Here is a 21,603-nt window from a genome sequence, read left to right as displayed (position 1 = left end):
TGACAGATTTTATTTTCTTGGGCTCCAAAATCACTGCAGACAGTGACTGCAGCCATGAAATTAAAAGACATTTGCTCCTTGGAAGGAAAGCTATGACAAACCTAGACAGTGTATTGAAAAACAGAGACCACTTTTCCAACAAAGATCTGTATGGTCAAAGCTATGGTTTTTCCAGTAGTCATGTATGGATGTGAGAGTTGGACCATAAAGAAGCCTGAGTGCCAAAGAATTGATGCTTTCGAACTGTGGTGTTGGAGAAGACTCTTGAAAGTCCCTTGGGTTGCAAGGAGATCCAACCAGTCAGTCCTAAAGGAAATCTATCCTGAATATTCATTGGAAGGACTGATGCTGAAGCTAAAGCTCCAATACTTTGGCCACCTCATGTGAAGAACTGACTCATTGGAAAAGACCCTGATGCTGGGAAAGACTGAAGGCACAAGGAGAAAAGCACAGCAGAAGATGAGATAGTTAGATAGCATCACTGACTCAATGGACTTGAACTTGAGCAAACTCCAGGAGATACTGAAGGACAGGGAAGCCCGGCATGCTGCAGTCCATGGAGTCCCAAAGAGTGGGACACGACTTAGCAACTGAACAACAACAACTTTGATGTCAATGCCAGGCTCTTCGAAGAGCTTGATTCCTCCCTTATTCCTCTGATTACCTTTGGTCTCCTCATCGCTCTTGGACTTAAAGAAATTCCAAGTCACTGATGTTATCTTCTTCCCTTTGTAAGCAGAGAATTGACCTCCTCGTCGACAACTAGACTTTGGATTTGAAAGCAGGATCCTGTCATTGGCAAAAACAGAAAGATTTTTATGTCTTCAATGAGCCCAAGTGGTTGGGATACTATGATCAGAAGAGGACCAAGATTCTGTGCCTAATTTCCTCTTTATAGTAACTTTTTCCTCCAAAGATGAAAGTTTAAATGTTTAATACAGAGCCATACCTAATCCCTTTATTTTTTTCATGCCATTGACTTTTGAAGGAACAGGGCCCAATGGTGTATAAAATTTGCACACTCTGGACCTGTCTGCTTGCTTATTTATGGTGTCATTGCTTCCTCGTTCCCCATATTTCCTACAATCTGAAAGTCAGCTGTAAAGACTTGATTAGATCCAGGTTCGACATTCTTTGGCAAGAATACTTTATATGTGGTATCAGGGCTACTTTAAAATGAGACTTGTATACTTCATATTACATCACAGCCATCTCACACTTACTGACGCTCACGTCTAATGGTGAATCCAGGGCAGACTGCTTGATCCCTCCATTGTAAACTTTCCCATCACTCTTCATCTAATGGCTTCTCAGTGATGATCAGGTAGAGTTACAAATGATTTTCTAATTGTTATTTCTTATCCACTTATTAGCTGGAATTCTTTTGTAAAAAAAAAAAAATTGCCCCTCAGGCTATTTGATTACCATGAAATATAGTTCATAGATGAAAATCAAGATAAATGATTAATTCTTCCCCTTAATTCCAGTTACTCAGATAGCTTTTATAATACTGAACAAATTATAACAAGAGTGTTTATTTTCTAATTCATCTTTTTCCTCTTGCTTTCTTCCTCTGAACTGAAAACTCTAATTAATACATTTTCCTTTGAATAATATAAATTCATAGAAATGGATAGGATCTCAGAAATCATGTATTTTAACCCAGTTACTTTGTTCAAGTAAGGAAGCTGAGGCATAGAGATGCTATAATGTGTTCAGTTTGGTGGGTTTGCTTAGAATGGAGTCTACAGATCTCCCAGACCCAAGTGTGTCACTCTGGGCATCCTATCTTGAATGATGTACATGAGAAAGTATTTGTGGAGGGATACTAGCTAGATTCTGTATTCTTTAATAGCTAGGACTCTGTGATGGCTCCATATTTCATTTCAAACAATCTATTTATCTTTTTAAAGAAATTTTGTTTACCCACATGGACTTTAGCTTGCCAAAGTTATTTTTTAAAGAAATTACTTGAAGAAATAAATTATCTATTCAAGCAATATTTTAAGGGTTTGCACTGAAATTTAAAAAGCTGAGAGATCACTATAGAAAGTAAATGTAATTTATCAATTCTGTATTTATTGAGCACTAAGTCAATACACCTGTGATGTAATCAAGAAGTTTAAGACATAACTTCCACACCTTAAAATTGAACTAGAGAAGTCTCTCTCTCTCTCTCTCTCTCTCTCTCTCTCTCTCTCTCTCACACACACACACACACACACACACAATCACTATAAAAGAGCCCATGTTCATAACCTCACTAGAAAACATTTATTTCCCAAGCCATCTTGGGCAACTGTTCATGGGCAAGTGAATAAACAGATGATGAATGCCATGGGACTGAGGGGTTTGGAGGCTCTCATGGAGGAAGTGAAGCCTAAGTTTTCCAGAGGGTAGGTGTGAATTTAGGGCAGGGAAATCACTTGAAGCCTTAATGAAGATGAAAGATACAGCTAAGTGATGCTGAATAAATCCATCTCACTGGGATGGAGGAGTTGCCTTAGGAGTCTTCCTTACTGAGGCAGGAAATGAGGTGGATGGAGTCAGGATGAAGAAGGCCCTATATATGTAAACACAGGATTGAACCCTTTTCCCCATCAGATATGGAAGACCACTGAGGAATTGCAGGTAGCAGATAGCATGATGAAATCCAGGAAGTATCTGGCAGTTAGTCTCCCTCCTATTTGGAGTCTGCCTTCTCTTGGCTGGAAAGACTGGGGCCCTATGCTCATTCAATTTTTTTTTTTTTTGGTGAAAAATTGCTTTACAATTTTGTGTTGGTTTCTGTCATACAACAATGCAAATCAGTCATAATTATACATATATTCCTTCCCTCCTGGGCCTCCCTCCCCAGCCCCATCCCACCCTCTCCACGCCAGCTCCCCCCTACCCCCAGGTCATCACAGAGTGCCAGGCTGGGCTCCCTGTGTGTTTAGCAACTTCTTACTATTTTACACCTCATTCAGTTTTTAAGCTTTTTTTCTTATAATAAACCTTGGAACATTTGGGATAAAATAATTTCACTAGGACAGACCATTGCTCCCTGGTGGGGCTTTGAATTATTTTTCCCCTCCACTCATAGAATGTTACCACCAGTGTCCTTCCTTTTCTTCCCTATTTAATAATAGTGCACTCATCCATTCAATAAACATTTATTGAATAATGTGCTAAGCATTGCTCTAGGCACTAGAATATAGTGGTGGATATCAGGCAAGACTCCTGCTCTCATAGGGCTTACAATCTAGAGAAGACAGACAGTGTAGACAACGTGCAAGGAAATAAATACAAAATTATTTCAGACTGTGAAATGGGTGTATGTTAATGTGATAGCAAGTAATTGGGGATGGGGAAGCCTCTGCAAATTGGAAAGGTCTTCCCAAAGACAGGACATTTGATCTGACACCTCAGTGATGAAACACTGTGGATATTCAGAGCCTAGGGTATATTGTTTCAGGCAGACAGAAAATGTGCAACATTTCCATGACAAGACTGGATTTCATATATTAAGGTACTAAAAGGTGTACATGAAATATAGTAAGTAAAAATGCAAGTAGTATGAGATGAAATCAAAATGGAAAGGGGCCAAGTCACGTCAGTTCTTATAGTTCTTAGTGAGCTGTTTGCGGTTATTCTGAGAGTAATGGGAAGACATTGAACAGTTTTCCATGAGAAGTAGCAAAATCAGACCTGATTTATGATTTCAAAAGATCACTATGATGCATGTAGAAGGGTAGTAATTATAGCATTGCATGTAGAAGTGAAAGTTTGGATAACAACTCATCAATTAGGACAACATAGAAATTTTCTTGTGTGTGCATACAATGGAATACCATGCAACTATGAGAAGGGATGGGCAGATATTTATGTACTGATATAGACTGTGAGTGAAAAGGTAAGATGTCAGACAGTGTGCGATGTTTGCTATCTTTGTGTAAAAAGATAAAGTAGGACTCTTAAAGAGCAGATTCTGTAAAGAAATGGATTCTCTAGTGGTGGGATTAAGATGGTTCCCTATTGATTTATGGTGGTAGTGATGTCATATGACATCAGCCTTCCCAGAGCTGCCTCTTCTCATGTTTGATAGGTTCTTAGTGTAGAAAGTCATGGTAGGATCCCTGTTAATCCCATCCAGCATTTCCAAAACAAGGCAATTAAATAATCAGTGAGCATGAAGCTAAGAGTGAAGCTTATTTGTCTTACAGTGGTTGGGGTTAGTCTGCTATTTACCATGGAAGGAGTTCCTTTGCAGAATCAAACTTGAAAAGAGAGCTGAAGATGGGGTGAGACAGGGCCATGCCTTCAGAGGAGAGAGGAAAGTGGGGTGCGGGGAAGAGAGCAGCCTGCCAGCACGCACCAGGGCAACCCGGGTCGGACTGCCTCCTCCTCCGGCTGTCTTCACCCACACACTGGGGCCCTGGATTGCCTGAGGATAAAGTTAAAGGCAGCCCAGAATCCACCCTTCCCACCATCCCACTGCTTTTCTCTATCACCGCCATGCCTGGAGCTCTGGAAGTGAATTTGGGAGTGAGACCTGCCCAGGATATAGAGCAGAGTAAGTCTGTTATTTCCACTTAATACTGTGCTGGGCTGTGCTTAGTTGCTTAGTCATGTCCAACTCTATGTGACCCCACGGACTGTAGCCCACGAGGCTCCTCTGTCCATGGGGATTCTCCAGGCAAGAATACTGGAGAGAGTTACCGTGCCCTCCTTGAGGGATCTTCCCAGCCCAGAGATCAAACCCAGGTCTCTTGCATTGCAGGCAGATTCTTTACCAGCTGAGCTACTAGGGAAGCCCCCACTTATAACTAACCATTGTTATTTACATTTTGAATTTAAATAAAACTTAAAATATGCATGCAAAAAAATTCTTTGTTGATAAAATAACGCCACTTTTTAACTCAACAGAACCACTGTAAAATTTAACTTGTTCTAGGACTCGCTGATTTCCACTTTCAGTAAAGACCTATGTTTTAAAACATATGAAGTACCTTTTACACCAGGAATGAAGCTATACTAGGACTGCCAGTATGTATGCTCTGCCCGTGAGCCTTAATATCTGCTCCCTGTGGACTGGGTGACTGGAAGCGTGTGTCCATCTTTGTGTGTCTCTGTGCTTATAACCCTTGAGACCAATGGCAAGATCTAGAGATGTCACTTCGGGCAGTGTCTGATCCTCCTTCACCATTATTGAAATGGCTTTTTGTTGGAGAAGCTAGGACTGCCTTTCCAACCCCAAGTGGCATAAGAAGGCAAGATGTGAAAGTAAAACATATACATGCCTTCCTTGTAGCCTTCTGCACATACTATGGACACACAGAGATCCTCTAAGAGTTCCTGAACCCAAGTTAAGGATTCTGCAAAGAGAATTATTGGGTTGGCCAATAATATCTTATGGAAAAACCTAAACAAACTTTTTGGCCAACCCAATCTATTCTCTAGGCTAGAGGTACCTCAGAGATCATCTAACCCAACCCCTCATTTTATCAACACAGAGACAAAGGCCCAGAGAGGACAGAGAACTTGTCCAGGGCCACACAGCCAGCACACGTAGGGAGCAGAAGTCTGAAAGGGGAGGATGAGCCCATTTAGCCTCCAGCCCCGTGTCTCTATTTTCAGGGATATTTCCTGGCTGGCACCTGAGCCATGTCGACGTGAAGGACAATTCCCGCGACGAGACCTTCCGCTTCCAATGTGACTGCTGGCTCTCCAAGAGTGAGGGCGACAGGCAGACGGTCCGCGATTTTGCCTGCGCCAACAATGAGATCCATGACGAGCTGGAGGAGACCAGTATGTGGGGACACCGGTGGGCCCTGCTTAGATGCAGCCTGGGCGGAGGGAGGGGGGAACAGTGTTGGAAAATCTAAAGGAAGATCTCTCATAGCTGGAGGGGAATCAGATGCCCAGTGAAAGAAATAACATTGCAGCAGTGCATAAGTAAACACCCTAAGTGTTGCTTTGTGAACCTGAGACAGCCAAGATACTGGTGCCAGCTCATGGCCCCAGATCACAGGGACTTATTAGGTAGCAGGAAAACCCACAGGGGACAAGCCTACCCTGGGCAGTTTGATGTGATGCTCTCTCTGGTTTAATTTTTTGTCGTGGACTGTCTCCAACTGATGTCTATGGCAACAGCCACCAACTCCGGCCTTCCTGAAAACAGAATGTGTGGGGAGCCAGCATCTCCACTGACAGCTTTCTCTTTGGCTCTTTCCTCAGGGCATGTGCAAAGGGAAAGAGTAATTGGTCCCTAAGGTGGATGGCCATCAAGAACCAGGGAGGTGTCTCTTTAATACAGATGCCAGTATCTGGGTCCAACAGATTTGATGAAGGCTTATCAATAGCAGAGCCTGATGTAAAGAAAGGATTTTCCAACCTTTTCTTACTGCAGCTAGCTAGTTACTGTAACACTAGCTGCAGTAAGACTTAAACCCATAAATCTCAATAGCTGAATACAACAAAATCTGTTTCTCACTGATGTAATCAGTCCAGTGTGGGTGTTTGGCAAGAGGCCTTTCACGCTGTGATTCAGGGGCCCAAGCTCTTCTCACCTGTCTGCCATTTTCAACATGTGGCTCCCACATTTCTTGAAGAGGGAAAAGAGAGCTGGAGAAGGCACACTCCATACTTTCTTAACACATTAACTCATATTCTGAGTCATGTGGCTCCACCTAGATGCAAGGGCACCTGGGATTGTAGTACCTGGCTGGACAGTTGCCCCAGGCAAGCTCTGTACATCACGAAAGGGAAGCATGGATGCTTGGTGGAAAGCCACGGAGCCTTCTGCACCATGCCATCCAAACTGCCCAGTAATGGACTCAGCTGCTTGGAGAGGGATGATCACTGATGGTACTGGGAGCATTCAGACAAGGGCCAACCACTCATCTGTCAGCCTTCATGTATGAGGATGCCTGCCCTAATTCAGAGGGTGAACTCCCAGCTTCTCTAACTGTACTTACTGGGGGCGCACTTTTATTTTACATGCTATGAACCATGCACCCTGCTTTGTGATTGTTAGTTTCCTTGTACTGAACTGTGCCCATCTGTGTTATCCCTACACAGCTATAAGCTCCCAGAGGTCAAGGACAGACTCACTCTGCAGGCTTTGGGACTTAGTAGGTGCACAAATCATGAGAGCTCAGCAAATGAAGGTTGTTTTTCCTTGGGGCCTCACAATCTCATTAGTGGTGGAGGCTAATGCATAATTGCTAACATGAGCAATAAAGGCTCCTGGGGCCCTTGGCGTTCAGGGGAGGAGAGATTTGTGAGGTTGGGAGCATAACCACGGAATTTCCTTCACAGATTTCCCGCCAAACAGCTTGCTAAGACCTGTGGAATTTGGGTTGGTAGGGAGCTTGGTAGAGGGGAAGCAGTACTTGCATTAATTCCAGAAGGATGTGTGTGAGACAGAGATGGAAGGGCAGGGACACCAAGCCCAGGAATGGTCTGGATCAGTCTGTCATTATGAGGAGCCTGCAGAGGGCAGGGTGCCCAAAGGCCAGTGACACCCATGCCCGCGGATGGAGGCATCCTAGGGAGAGCCAGGGATACAATTCAAGCCAATCATACCAACCTCAGCTATCTTTAACCAAGTAACACAGCCTGGTGTGGGTTCTGGGACACACTAATGAATAGGGCAGAGATCCTGCTCTCATGGCACTTACAGTCCATGTCTGTGTCCCCAGGGGCATCTCTGGGCACTCGACTTGTAAGAATAAACACCCTCTCATATCTGAACAGAGCTGCGTGTGTGTGAAGGTGCTCCACACATCCCCTGTTCTCACTGGATCCTCACCACCCTACGCCCACGCTATGATCTGCATAGGGGCAAATTCACCTCTCTATATCCTAGGTATGGAAAACCATAAACCAGAAAAGTGAAGCAATACACCAAAGACTTAGCCACAGCCAGTAGGACTCATATGACCTGATTCCTAGATGAGGACTCCTCATACCACGGTCGCTGTGCCCTCCTCGGGCCTGGCTGGTGCTCCAGATTGATCAACTACCCCACTTTGTTTAGCATCCTGTTTGCTGCCTTCACCTCCAATTCTTGATAGCAATTTCAGAAGCTCCTCCCCATCCTCTGTAAGCGTCAGCCTCTGTGGGTGATTCCAATGTGCAGGCAAAGCAGAAAACCACTGGCAACTTTTAAATAATACTGTTATTTGGGTCTCACCCCAGAGATTCTGTGTTAAGTCCTGGACAGTAAGAGCATGTGCTTATGTGTGCATACGCATGTACACAACACACACACACACATACATGACACCTAGGGGACAAAAAAATATCTCTCTGGGGCATGCTGTGTGTGTGCTAAGTCACTTCAGTCGTGTCCAACTTTTTGCCGCCCCATGGACTGTAAACCACCAGGCTTTTCTGTCCATGGAATTCTCCAGGCAAGAATACTGGAATGGGTTGTCATGTCCTCCTCCAGGGATCTTCCCAAGCCAGGGATTGAACCCGCATCTCCTGCATTGGCAGGCAGGTCCTGAACCTCCTGGGAAGCCCCCTCTCTGGGACATCCTCCAGTAAGACCAATGCCTCCCCCTTCTACAGCCCCCTTCCTTCTTATCCACCCCTACTTGAAGCCTTTTCAGGCTGCTCAGTCAGCCTTATCTGCGACATTTCCAGTTCTGATACAATCAAGCTTGATGACCAACTCCCCAGGTTGGAGGACTCACTGCTCCACCAGACAGCTCTGTTTAAAAATTCATCTTTATAATTATATTCTTGAAGCTACTATCCATTGGCAGTCCCAATGGAGGCAAACAGAAAACTTCAGGAGCGGTCAGGACTTGGTTGTACATGCCCAAACCCCAGCCCTAAGCTGGCTCCAGGAAAAAGAGAGCATGTTGGTGCCCAGAACTTGGAAGTTTCAGGTGGAACTGGCTGGGGCTTGGCTCTCTCCAGAGGCTCCAGTGGTTTCAGTATGTCCTTGTCCCCTTTTCCTCTCAACTGTTTCTTTCTCTACATCGTGGGAAGATGGTGGCTGGTACCCCCAACCCCATAGCCTTCTAATTGAACAGCTTTGGTGGAAGGGAAGAGAGCATCTCTTAAGGAATAATTCTGATTGTCCAGATCTGGGACTCTCATGCAAAACCACATGGGAGGAACTTCCAGAGCCAAAAAGGGTCCTGGCAACATAAGATGGGGGAGGTGATGTGGAGCAATAAGCTGCAGGTGCCCACTGGATGCCCAGGTGGCCTCTGGTGGCGCTCCTCAGTGCCTTGCGCCCCTTCAGTCCTGGCCTCAAGGCAAACACCTATCTGTTCAGGAGCTGCTCACGTGAGGTATGTTGGATCTGCTCGGTGCATCCTGGGCTTCTGGTTCATCTCTGTCTGCAGATACCACGCCCAGAGCACAGGCCAGATGTCAAGGGCGGACAGCTCTGCTCTCTCCTGTCCTGCCACATTCATGCCCACTAAGCCCACAGTATCTTTGTTAGTGGCCCCTTCATGTGAATGACTTGCATGGTGGCTACGGAGCCACTTTCTCCAGCCGGACTCCTCCCATGGGGGTGTTGGCCCTGGGGTGAGCCTCACATGGATCCCTGCTAGGCTGGGCTGCTACCTGCCCCACTCTGTCAGGTCCCTGGTCCTCCTCTGTCCTTTCTTCCCAGCAGCCTATAAACAAAGCGGAGAGTCATGCCTTCCAAATTTTTATCAAGTCATTGATGAAATGACTTTTCCAAGGTGGAAATAGGCTGATTGAAAGACCGTTGATGCAACTGGCCACATTTGTTTTTAATCCATCTGAATGTCCTCACTTACACGCCTTCCTTCTCTGCCTTGTCTTTGGGGCCATGAGGAGAGAGCTGGTTGTGATCCACACGCATGTCCTCCCTGAGCTGACTGCAGGAAGCAAGTAGGTTCCTAGTGCTCCCTGCTTTCTTCCCTGGGCGCTGGCAGTCCATTTCCTCTACAGTGAAGGATCCACTTTGAATTCACAGGTGTATGGTTTGCAGAAATACCTTACCCTCCCTGTGTTGGCTTTGAGCCCCCAGCCATGACTCATTCATTTCATGTCCTGGTGCTGTGAACGGTTGGGCCTGCAGAGACAGGTTCTTCTTCCAGGGCTGTGCTCACTGTGGATCTCCTTCCCTATCCTGGGTTCTTTGCCTGGATGCCCTCTATGACTTGAGAGAAGTCACAAAGGCAACAGGTCACTGAGAGGCTGGGGTTGACATTACATTGAGCTGTAGACACAGCCATCCCTTCTAATTGTCTTTATCACATTTCCGAGATAAAAGCACAGAAATCAAACTATCTCTTTGGATCTGGAATCCCAAATCCTCAGTGACTCACTAACTGCAGGAAGACAAATATTGTGTCCTCCTGTGTGCCAGCTCCATCCCAGCTGGTCCATGGGGAGTGGGGCTGGATCTCTTGGATCTCCTGGATCTCAAGCCCCGCCCCTGCCCTCCAGTATCTTTGCTTATGTTCCTTCCCCTCCCCCGCTCCTAGAGCATCCCTCGGTTCTCTGCTGATCACAATCATGAATCTTCACACACTGTGTGTGTGAAGCCAAGCTCACACACTGCCTTCTTCATGGAGCTTACTGTGATGAGCCCAATCATTCATTATTGACTCAACAGCTATTTATTGAATGCCTATGTGCCAGGTACCATTCTGGGCACTTGGGGTCTATAATGAGCAAAACAAAGACCCTTGCCCTCATGGAGCTTACATTCAGGTGGGAGGGGGGCATACAATAAGCAACAAAATGATAACTGCTTAGCATATTAGACGGAGAAGGCAATGGCACCCCACTCCAGTACTCTCACCTGGAAAATCCCATGGATGGAGGAGCCTGGTGGGCTACAGTCCATGCGGTCGCTAAGAGTCGGACACGACTGAGCAACTTCCCTTTCACTTTTCACTTCCATGCATTGGAGAAAGAAATGGCAACCCACTCCAGTATTCTTGCCTGGAGAATCCCAGGGATGGGGGAGCCTGGTGGGCTGCTGTCTATGGGGTCACACAGAGTCAGACACGACTGAAGTGACTTAGCAGTAGTAGCAGCAGCAGCATATTAGAAGGTACTAGGTAAGGGAAGATGATAGAGCTCAGTAGAGCAGGCTGGAGCCCTGGGGAAATTGGGCTGGAATTTGGTTAAGGTGGTCCCTGAGAAGGGGACATCTGAGTAGGACAGGAAGGAGTGAGCCAGGTCAACATGGATGGAGGTGGGGAGAGAAAGGGGATGAGCCACAGACAGAGCTCTAAGGCAGGAGCAGGTCTTGTCCTCCTGGAATAGCACGGAGGCCAAGCAGAGCGAGCAAGTGGGGGAAAGTGCTGGAAGGTGAGGTTGAAGACATAACGGGAGCCAGATCCACACTCTCCTCCTTGGTACTTGCGCCCTTTGCTGCAGGTTATTCTGTTCCATTGTATAGTCAGTGTTTCCATCTGGGGCCAGAGATGAGTGCTAGGATCACCCAGAGTTTAGTCCAGTCCTGGCACTAGACACCCGCTTAACAAATGAAACAATGCTGACCTGCTTGTGGAAACTTCAGGGGAGGGAGGTTGTGACGCAGAGCTAGACACCAAAGTGAGAGCTGAGACAATACAGAGGCTGTTTGCCAGAGAAAGTTCCAGGCTCTTCTAGAGTCTCTCCTGCCTGGATCTTCCCCTCCCCTTTCTGTAGCTGGGCCCTGCCTCTCCTCCCTTCTCTTTGCTCCTGATCTTCACTTTGCATCTCAGAGACTCCTCCATCCCTGAGAGCCAGGCCCCAGCATCCCTTGGGAAACTCATCCCCTCCTTGTGGTTTGCCCCTAAATCGAGGCAGGCTCTGTTGACAGTGCCTCGATCGTAAGGATTTTAACCAGCGCCCCAGCCCCCACACTTAAGGCTGTGGTCTCAGACCAGATGTAGGACCTGAAGGGAGAGGTGGGTTTGCTTCTGCCCCAATGGTGGGTGCCGCCTCCCCTCTGCTGACTGTCTCCCACCTTCTCCACTGCAGCCTACGAGATCGTCATAGAAACCGGCAACGGAGGCGAAACCAGGGAGAACGTCTGGCTCATCCTGGAGGGCAGGAAGAATCGGTCCAAAGAGTTTCTCGTGGAGAATTCTTCTAGACAGCGGGCCTTCAGGAAGTAGGAAGAGGGGGTGCCCACAGGGGAATGGGGATAAGTGGGGTGGGTAAGAGGGGGACCCCAAGAGCCAACCCTTTTAGTTGGGGCCATAAATATACAAATGGGCCTAACCAGCAAGAACATACTGAGTACCTACTGTGTGTCAACGCCATTCCAGCTCTAGGGACACAACAGGAGCTTTAGAAAAGGGAAGGGAGAAGACTGTCATTTAAGAGAGACTAGAATCTAATTGTTCCAATGACTAGAAAAAAAGGATAATTATGTAATATGATAGAAGTGCTAATTATGGCCACAATGGCAATCATAGTACAATATAAAAATGTTTCAGATTCATATGTTGTACACCTTAAATTTGCACAATGGTATATGTCAAATGTGTTTCAATTTTTTAAAACTTAATGCAAAACTACAACAAAAATCACTTAATTAATTATAGCAAGTCCACTATGCGGCAGGACTGGGAATCACACAGATGTTATTCCACATCCGTGCAAATGAGGAGCTCACAGCCTACTTGAAAAGGGAGACAGTCACCCGTAAAAACGCAAATAAGACAGCATGGAATTCAGTTCTAGTGAGAAATAGAGAGGGAGGGGAGAGCCTTTAAGATGCTTCATAGGAAAAATCAAAATTAGGTCTCATGTAACAGCGCCCCCGCTCAGCACTCCCTGCTGCCCGCCACGCCCTGGAGATTCTCACGTCTTCCTGTACATCAGAGCTGCCTCTGAACTGCCCAGATGCCCATTTCATCTCCCTGCTGCCTCCAGAATCTCTTAAATAGAGCCTCCTCCTCCCATAACCTCACTTCACCCTCTATTCAACACCCGTTCTGCATGAAGATGGGCTGAGCTGCCCCACCCCCAAAAGGCAGCACACCCCACTTCTTTTCCATTGCCACTTCCCTCCCTGAACCCAAACTCCAGCCAAGCCAGCCCTCCTTCCAGAAATGACCGCACCTCCAACCCCATGACTTTGCCAAATCAAGTCTTCATGAGAAGATGCTTCCCTTCCCCTTCCCTCTGCTCCCTGAATCTCACCTCCCTCCTCAGCCCAGAGCTGAGGGCCCAGGGCCTCACCCTCCTCCAACACCATCCGCTATTACCAATCACTGATTTTGGGAACAGGTAGCCCGAAGGGCTTTTAAATGGTTCTAATTGTCTTGTTCCAAAACTAGACTGAACCCCTCAAGCAATGGAAGCCTGACATCAGGTCTCGCTTGCCGGTCTATCCCTGTTCCTCAGACCAGCATTTAGGATACAGTTGGCACTGGATAAATGCTTACTTCCTTCAGTGGGCATGAGCAGCGCTCACTGATGGTACCTTTGTGTCCTGCAGGGGGACAACAGACACATTTGAGTTCGACAGCGTCTACTTGGGGGACATTGCCTCCCTCTGCGTGGGCCACCTTGCCAGAGAGGACCGGTTCATCCCCAAAAGAGAGCTGGTCTGGCACGTCAAAACCATCACCATCACCGAGATGGAGTATGGCAACGTGTATGTGCTGGGTCTCCACCCTCTTCCCCCGGGGAAGCCTGCAGCCAGACCATGGGCAAGACGGCAGGGGGTGGGGAGGTGTCCCCTTCAAGGCATCTGAGTCAGAAAGGAAAGAGGCAGCTGTACTGGTTCTTGAGTTTTCTGAACAGAGCATTACCCCAGAGGCAGGGGACTAGACTCGATGACCTAGGGTGCTCCAGCCTTTTTATCCAGTGGTGCTTCTTTGGAAGAAAAGAGGAGCCAGTCAGGCAGTGCCAGACAGCTGAGTCTTTCCTTCCCTGCCCCCATGATCACTGTGTAATGACAAAGAGATACAGCTTTGAAGCCTGCTGCTCCACAGTCAGAGTGAATGCCCGTCATCCCTGTGGGCAGAGCGGGGACCAGCAGAGAAATCCCATGCCCACCGCCCCGAGGACCCCAGATAAGGAGCTTTACATTTCCCCCTCCAGGGCCTTCTGGGGACATTTCTAGAGGATTAAGGGTCTTAGTTACCTGGGTAACAGTTCGCAGCCATCAGTTTTTCTAATTAAAACCACTTGGTAACTGTGTTGGAAGCCAGAAAGAGCCCTGAGGCTCTAGAAGGCAGAAAAGACACTAAAAAGGAACCAGGAAAGGATGATGGGGAAAGAGAGGGCAGCATGTGCCTCAGGGAGGGTAAGCCCAAGGAGAGGCTAAGATAGCTGGGCCACCCTCAGAACCACTGTCTGCCCCTCCAGGCCCCCCTCATACCCCTCCCGGGCTGGCCCTGCTCTTGACAGCATCTTTCAGAAGAATCGCAGCAGACAGAAGTAGCAGCCCTGCCTGGCCAGGCGGGTCCCAGCTTCGGCTCCAGCCTTCGGGGCCTCAGCCTCTCAGGCAATGTCTGTCCACACTCTACCTGCACCCGCCAGCTCCCTGGAACGGGCCGTCTCCAAGCAAGATTGCCCTTTGGGAATGGAGCAGGAAAGGGTTCTGACATGTGAACTTGTGTCTTAGCTATCTCAGGCTGCCGCGACCAAATCCATGGACTGGGTGGCTCAGACAGTGGGCATTCTTTTCTCACACCTTGGAATCTGGAAGTCAGAGGTCAGGGTGCCAGCGGAGTTGAGTTCCCATGAGGCCTCCCTTGCCAGCTCATCGTGCGTTCACACGGCAGAGGGAGATCTGGTGTCTCTTCCTTCTGTCACTAGGTGGCCCTAGTGAACACACCTGCCAGTGCAGGAGACATAAGAGACATGAGTTCGATCCCTGGGTTGAGAGGACCCCCTGAAATGCCTTGCAACCCACTCCAGTATTCTTGCCTGGAGAATCCCATAGTCAGAGGGGCCCAGCAGTCTATGGTCTGTGAGGTGGCAAAGAGTCAGACACGACTAAAGTGACTTCACACACACACACACACACACACACACATACTTCTTCCCACAAGGGCACTAATCCCATCATGGGTCCCCATCCTCATGACCTCATTTAAACCTAATGACCTCCCAAAGCCCCATGCACAAATGCCATCACACTGGGGTAAGAATTTGGGGAAAGAGAATTCAGTTCATAGCAGCGCCCTCTCAGGCTGCAATGCTATATTGTTGTTCTTTGGGGGAAAACCAGCTAGGGTACAGTAAACCCTGTAGGAGTCACTGGGCATGGCTGTGAGGAGCAATCCTGTTGAGGACTTGGAAGCTGGGATACAGGGCTGAGGAGAGTTCCAGCCCACCAGCAAGCCAACCTGTACTGCTTCCCGACTGCAAGGAATGTGGCTGCTCATACTTCTCTACAAATACCCAAAATAAACAAGACAATACAATACAATAATAAAAGAGTTGCTACTTAAGTTAGCTTTAAGTACGCAGTGTCAGCTGTGAGAGAGTCAAAGGTCTCAACGCCACCCAGCACCTTCCAGTCTCAGGAGGGAGGGGAGTGAAGAACTTCCTGACCCACAGTCCTCAGCTGAGTTGTAGGATTCCTTGTTCAGTAGAAAGAATCTACCACTCCCAGTGAAGCATCTTTTCCTACACTCTCAAAAGTGTGGCCTTTTGTCAGCTGGGCTGGGAGGGGAGGAAGGGATGTCCACAGGCTGGGGATCTTCTCAAAGGGGGGTACAGGGAGTCCAGACCCCAGATGCTCCAGCCATCACCTGGTCAGCTGCGTGGCTTCAGGCCATCACCCAGCTCCTCTCTGGGAGGAGAGATGGATGCTCTTTAGAGTCTGGTGGGAGGGGAAAGATGGCAGGAGTACAGAGGCTCTCAGAAGTCATGCTCCAGCCTACCTACTGTGCTGGTCTGTGATTTCTGGTGGGTGACCACCTCCCTTCCCCTCTGCCAGATATCACCTCTATCCAGAGTGAGGATGGGGCAGAGGTGTGTGTCACTGTGGCTATTCACATGTCACCATTCTGTGTGTGTGTGTGTTGCTCAGTCGTGTCCAGTTCTTCATAACCTCATGGACTGTAGCCCACCAGGCTCCTCTGTCCACGGAATTCTCCAGGCAGGAATCCTGGAACGGGTTGCCATTGCCTTCTCCAGGGAATCTTCCCAAACCGGAGATTGAACCCGGGTCTCCTGCATTGCAGGCAGATTCTTTATTGTCTGAGCCTATTTACATGTCACCGTTCTCAGTTCAGTTCAGTTCAGTCGCTCATTCGTGTCCGACTGTTTGCGACCCCATGGACTGCAGCACGCCAGGCTTCCCTGTCCATCACCAGCTCCCAGAGCTTGCTCAAACTCATGTCCATCAAGTCAGTGATGCCATCCAACCATCTTATCCTCTGTTGTCCCCTTTTCCTCCTGCCCTGAATCTTTCCCAGCATCAGAGTCTTTTCCAATGAGTCAGCTCTTCGCATCAGGTGGCCAAAGTCACTGCTCTAGAACACATTTAAATCCTACCATGTAAAGACCACTTACATAACACTGTATATGGATCCACAGTTCCTTTCTAACCAGCATGTTGGGCCATAATATCTGGATTTCCATGAAATACAAAGTAATTTTATCTCAATCTCTTATAAAAATCTCAAATTTTCACCTTCCAACTGATTCTAGTCCTGAGTCTTGCAGCATTTCTGACCGGCTCTTTGTTGTTAATATCCTCAGAACTTCAGTGGAAGGACGCACAGAGAGGCTTTTGTTTCTTTTTTTAAAAAACCCAAAACGAAATCGTTGTTTTATCTCATTATCACATATAATACATAATCATTTTAAAATTCAAATAAGGCAAAAAAATGTGTATGAAAGAAAGAAGAAAAATCCCTTTCGTAAAAGAAAGTAAAATTCCTTAAAGTCCTATCCATCAGAGAAGGCCACCATGAACATTTGGTGACCCCATTCTCTCTGGCGATTTTCTGATATTTCACACACACACGCTGTTCAGACAAGTATTATCATATTCAGCAAGTATGATCAACAAGTATGATCATTTTTCTATATGATCATATTATTTCTATATGATCATATGACATCATATTTCTAGATCATATCTATCATATTTCTTGTATGATCAACAAGTATGATCATATTTCTAACATATTCACTTTTGTTCATTATTCTCTACTTTGCCTTTATTCTTGCTCACGAGCCTATTGCAAGTGAGCACAGCCTGGCATGTTCTTCCACAGCTGGAGTCTTGACTCCACAGAGCCCTGAGGTCCCACATTTTGGTGATCTTATAATGATGTCTGTTAGGAAACGTTTCCTTATAACTCCACCAGGGACTAATTTTCAGCCATTAAAACAACGAATTAAATATGTACCAGAAGACTTGGAGCCATTCCCAGGAAGCACTGTTGAGTGAGAAAAGCAAGATATGGGGAAACATGCATTATACGATGCCATTTGTAAAGGGAACACTGACGTCCCCCATGTGTGTGGGTCTATGTGCGTTCGTGCAAGGTTGGGCAAAACAGAGGGAAATTTGGCAAGATATATCCACAACTGTTACATGAGTTATCTGAGGTGAAGGCAGGATGCAGGAGGGGAAAGGAGGGGAAAAGGGAGACAGAGCCAAGCATAAAAGAAAAGAGTGCATTTAGAAAACCACATATGATCACAGGATTTGTGCATTTATATAGAATTATGTATATGAGTGGACATTTGCATAAAGAAATACATTTTAAGTGAATGTTTAAGCAAAGAAGGCAAATATATCTCCCTCTAAGAAAGTGTGGTATATAACAACAACCCAGATTTATCAAGTGACAAGTTGGAGGAAGAGAGCTCTCCAGACAGAATTCGAATTTCCTGCCAAGTGTCTTTAAACGGCTGGTTCCTGTAGTGGCCGGGCAGGCTGGCTCTGGGCCCCGGCTCTGGGTCACCTTGTGTAATGACTTCTCTTCTCCAAGCCTTTGTTTCCCTTCTGTGAAATTGGAGGAGATGAACTGTATGACCTGGGGAGTTGATGAAATGCAAAAATGCAAAACCCAGCCATTTAGTGAGCATGCAGAAAACCAAGTTCTTTTTACTGTTATAGATTTTCATCTAAAAATTAATTTTTCATCGTTGGGCACACCCTTTCCGAGCTACGTTTCTGAAATCATTAGCCAGTGCCAGAATTGCTTCTTTCCAAAACTGTTAAAATGTTAGGAATTTGGATGGGGGAGGAAAACAAGGACATTTGTTCAGTCCAAACCTCTAGCATTGCCAGTGGGAAAATCAAGGTCACATAGCTGGGAGGTGGCAGGGTTGGGGCAGACCCCAGCCCCCTTACCCCATGCAGTGTTTTCCCACCGCGCCTCTGACTTCTTCCTATAACTATTGGACTCACTGTCATTACCCAGAGGCTCACACTGGGGGTGGAGTAGAGAAGGGACTTTTTGGTCCAAGACCATTTCTCTTGGCCCTGGACTTGTTTCTGCATGTGGTAGCTTCTTCAGTACTTTGCACCCCTTTGTACTGTGTCATCCGTGAACACATGCATATGTGTGCACGCACACAACACACATATACACCCATGGTTCAACTCAGCCAAGTGCAAGGGATTTGGGAGCATACCTCTATCTCATAGTTACTTTTCCACTTGACTTAGCCTAGGATTGTCATTCTGGTCCCATAGCTCCTCTGAAGGTGACAAGAGTGGATAAAAGCATTCATCACTCCCTTGGAAGGAGCAAGAGAATCAGCCTGATTGGTGTGCAGTGAGCTTAGAGAAGGGGAGGAACAGGTCAGAGAGGTAAACCCTGGGCCGAGGATCAGATCATGTAAGGTCTTGCAAGCCTTAGTAAGGTGGTGGCTTTTATTAATACTTATTCTGGGAACAAGTATTAATCCATCACTCATTCACTGGACATGAGTTTGAGCAAACTCCAGGAGATAGTGAAGGAATCCTGGCATGCTGCAGTCCATAGGGTCGCAAAGAGTCGGACTGAGCAACTGAAAAACAAAATTCTGAGAATAAGGATGAAAATGAAAAGGAGAATCAAAGGGCAGTTTAAATTCTGAGCAGAAGGATAAGATTCTCGGGCTTACATCTCCACAGGATCACTTGGATGCTGTGCAGAGAATTCACCGTAGATAGGTATTGAGAAGCAGATAGACCAGTTAGGAGGCTGACACATTCCAGACAGAAGATGGTGGTGATTTGGACGAGAGGAGTGGCAAGGTAGTTAGTGAGATTGTGCCAATTCTGGACTTATTAGATTGTATTTTAAAGATAGAGTCAGTGGGAATTGCTGGTGAATCAGATGTGGATTGGCTCAGCAGGTAAAGAATCCATCTGCAATGCAGGAGACACAGGAGATGCAGGTTTGATTCCTGGGTCAGGAAGATCCCCTGCAGGCGGAAATGGCAACCCACTCCAGTATTCTTGCCTGAAAAATCCCAAGGACAGAGGAGCGTGGCGGGCTACAGTCCATGAGGTCTCAAAGAGTCTGCCACGACTAAGCGACTATGCACAGATGTGGAGTGTGAGGGGAAAAAGAAAAGGAGAATCAAGGGGCAGTTTAAAAGATGGTGATGTCAGTCACTGTCAATTTTCAGATGAACAAAAATTCATCTGAAAATTCTATCCTTACATTTTGACACGGACAATTTCCGCCCTAAGATCTTGTCGCCTGGGAGGGAATCTCTGGTGGATGCCCAGGATCCTGGAGGGGAGGGCGTGAGCCTTGGCTGGTACCCCCTGACCTCCCCTGCTCCCACCCGCAGGTATTTCTTCAACTGCGACAGCCTCATACCCCTCAAGAGGAAGAGGAAGTACTTCAAGGTCTTCGAGGTCACCAAGACTACGGAGAGCTTTGCCAGCAAGGTCCAGAGCCTGGTGCCGGTCAAGTACGAGGTCATCGTGACGACCGGCTATGAGCCAGGGGCGGGCACTGATGCCAATGTCTTTGTGACCATCTTTGGGTCCAACGGCGACACAGGCAAGCGGGAGCTGAAGCAGAAGATGCGCAACCTGTTTGAGCGGGGCAGCACTGACCGCTTCTTCCTGGAGACGCTGGAGCTGGGCGAGCTGCGCAAGGTACGCCTGGAGCACGACGGCAGCGGCTACTGCTCAGGCTGGCTGGTGGACAAGGTGGAGGTCACCAACACCAGCACCGGGGTGGCCACCATCTTCACCTGTGGCAGGTGGCTGGACAAGAAGCGGGGCGATGGGCTCACTTGGAGGGATCTCTTCCCTTCCGTCTGAGGGCTGCAAGCCCTCCCTCTCCATTTGCACCAACTCGCCCCGGCCACACCTGCCACCCTCAACCAGGGCTTTCAGGAGTCCTTTCCTGAAAGCCTCCTGGAGCTGGGACTGGGGGGCCAGAGTTCCATGATCCTTCGGAGGTCACTGTGGGTGACAGCTGGTGGAATCCCACCCTCTCCCGGGTCTCCTGAATCTATAGGAATCCATCAACGTGTGTCATAATCTGTGGCTGCCCCAAAATAAGTTTTGGCATTTTCTTTTTCAATAACAGTAGTGACCAGGCTGAGATGGGCTGGGCATGAATGGGAAATTGGGGCTTCACCCAGGGGATAGAAGTGGGGAAGAAGAGGTCCTCAAAGTGATGTATTTTAAGCAAGAACTAATTAACACTTTTTTCCCAAAAAAAAAAAAAAAAAAAAAACTGGGCTAATTAAATTATTACCAACCACACCCCACAATGAATTCATCTGGGCATCTGCTCACTTAGAAACACATCCTTTTCCCCAGTTTCAATAAATCCAGCAGCCAATGGAGAAAAACATCAGGAGAAAGAATTTTAGCTGAAAGGATTTATAAGCCTGTGAACAGATACCTGATTCTTTCCATCACTTTTCAAAGAACACATTACCAAGTGCCTGCGGCTGCCCCAGCCAGAAATAACACAGTTGAGACACAGAGACCTGAGCAACAGTCGAAGGGAGAGGTCGCCTGGAGCAGCCTGGTCCCTGCTGCACAGGGGCTGGGAGGGCAGGGGGACATCAGTGGTGTTTAGCACCTGTCACCTGTGCCTTGCTGTGGGCAATGTGGACTGAAAGCTGAGAAGGGACTGGAAGAAAATAAAGGTGTGGTCTCTGCCCTTGAGGGGGATGACACTGATGGAGAGGCAGCTGGAGAGCCACATATCTGTGTGTGTGCACACATGTGCGTGCACGCACACACATGCACAGGTGCTCGCACACACAGACACACTGCCTGATCAACCATCACAAGAGTGCTGCAGAACTCAGCCCCTGACTTCTCCTTTTCCTGCAGACGGTGGGGTGGGACTGAGCAGAAAGGTGCATCAGGCCAGGAAGTCGTCCTGTAGGAGGCACCCAGTATCAGCACTTCTGCCGTGTCACCACAGGGCCTCTAACCCAGACAGGTATAAACTTGGTGAGGCTTCCTGGCTCTGCGCTCTCAGAGACCCTTGGAGAGAGGCCGCCGCAGTAAGCACAGGCCAAGAGGCAGCAAGAAGCAGGCTTGAGTCCCAGCTCTTCCTTTTCCCTTTTGGGAGAGATTGGGCACATAATCTCATGTCTCAGGCCTCAGTTTTCTCATCTGTTAAATAGGAAGAGTAACACCGACTTCGTAGGTTATTATGAAGACTAAGTGAGTTAAAATGCAGACCAGTTAATTCAGAGCCTGCAATGAAGGGTTTGTCCATT

General features: G+C 47.5%; 1 protein-coding gene across 2 annotated transcripts in view; it reads left to right on the top strand.

Annotated features, from left to right (window-relative positions):
- LOXHD1 (lipoxygenase homology PLAT domains 1) overlaps positions 1-20,176 on the top strand; it is a 195,498-nt gene extending 175,322 nt beyond the window's left edge. For both annotated transcript variants that reach the window (XM_055559028.1, XM_055559027.1), the window contains 4 exons: positions 5,620-5,790; positions 11,959-12,091; positions 13,427-13,585; positions 19,696-20,176. In XM_055559028.1, the coding sequence (XP_055415003.1) occupies positions 5,620-5,790; positions 11,959-12,091; positions 13,427-13,585; positions 19,696-20,176 (944 nt within the window). The remainder of the gene's footprint in view (positions 1-5,619; positions 5,791-11,958; positions 12,092-13,426; positions 13,586-19,695) is intronic.
- The last annotated feature ends 1,427 nt before the right edge of the window (positions 20,177-21,603 follow it).

Source organism: Bubalus kerabau, chromosome 21, assembly GCF_029407905.1.
Source record: "Bubalus kerabau isolate K-KA32 ecotype Philippines breed swamp buffalo chromosome 21, PCC_UOA_SB_1v2, whole genome shotgun sequence".
NCBI lineage: Eukaryota > Metazoa > Chordata > Mammalia > Artiodactyla > Bovidae > Bubalus > Bubalus kerabau.
This window is presented reverse-complemented; position numbering and strand designations above follow the sequence as displayed.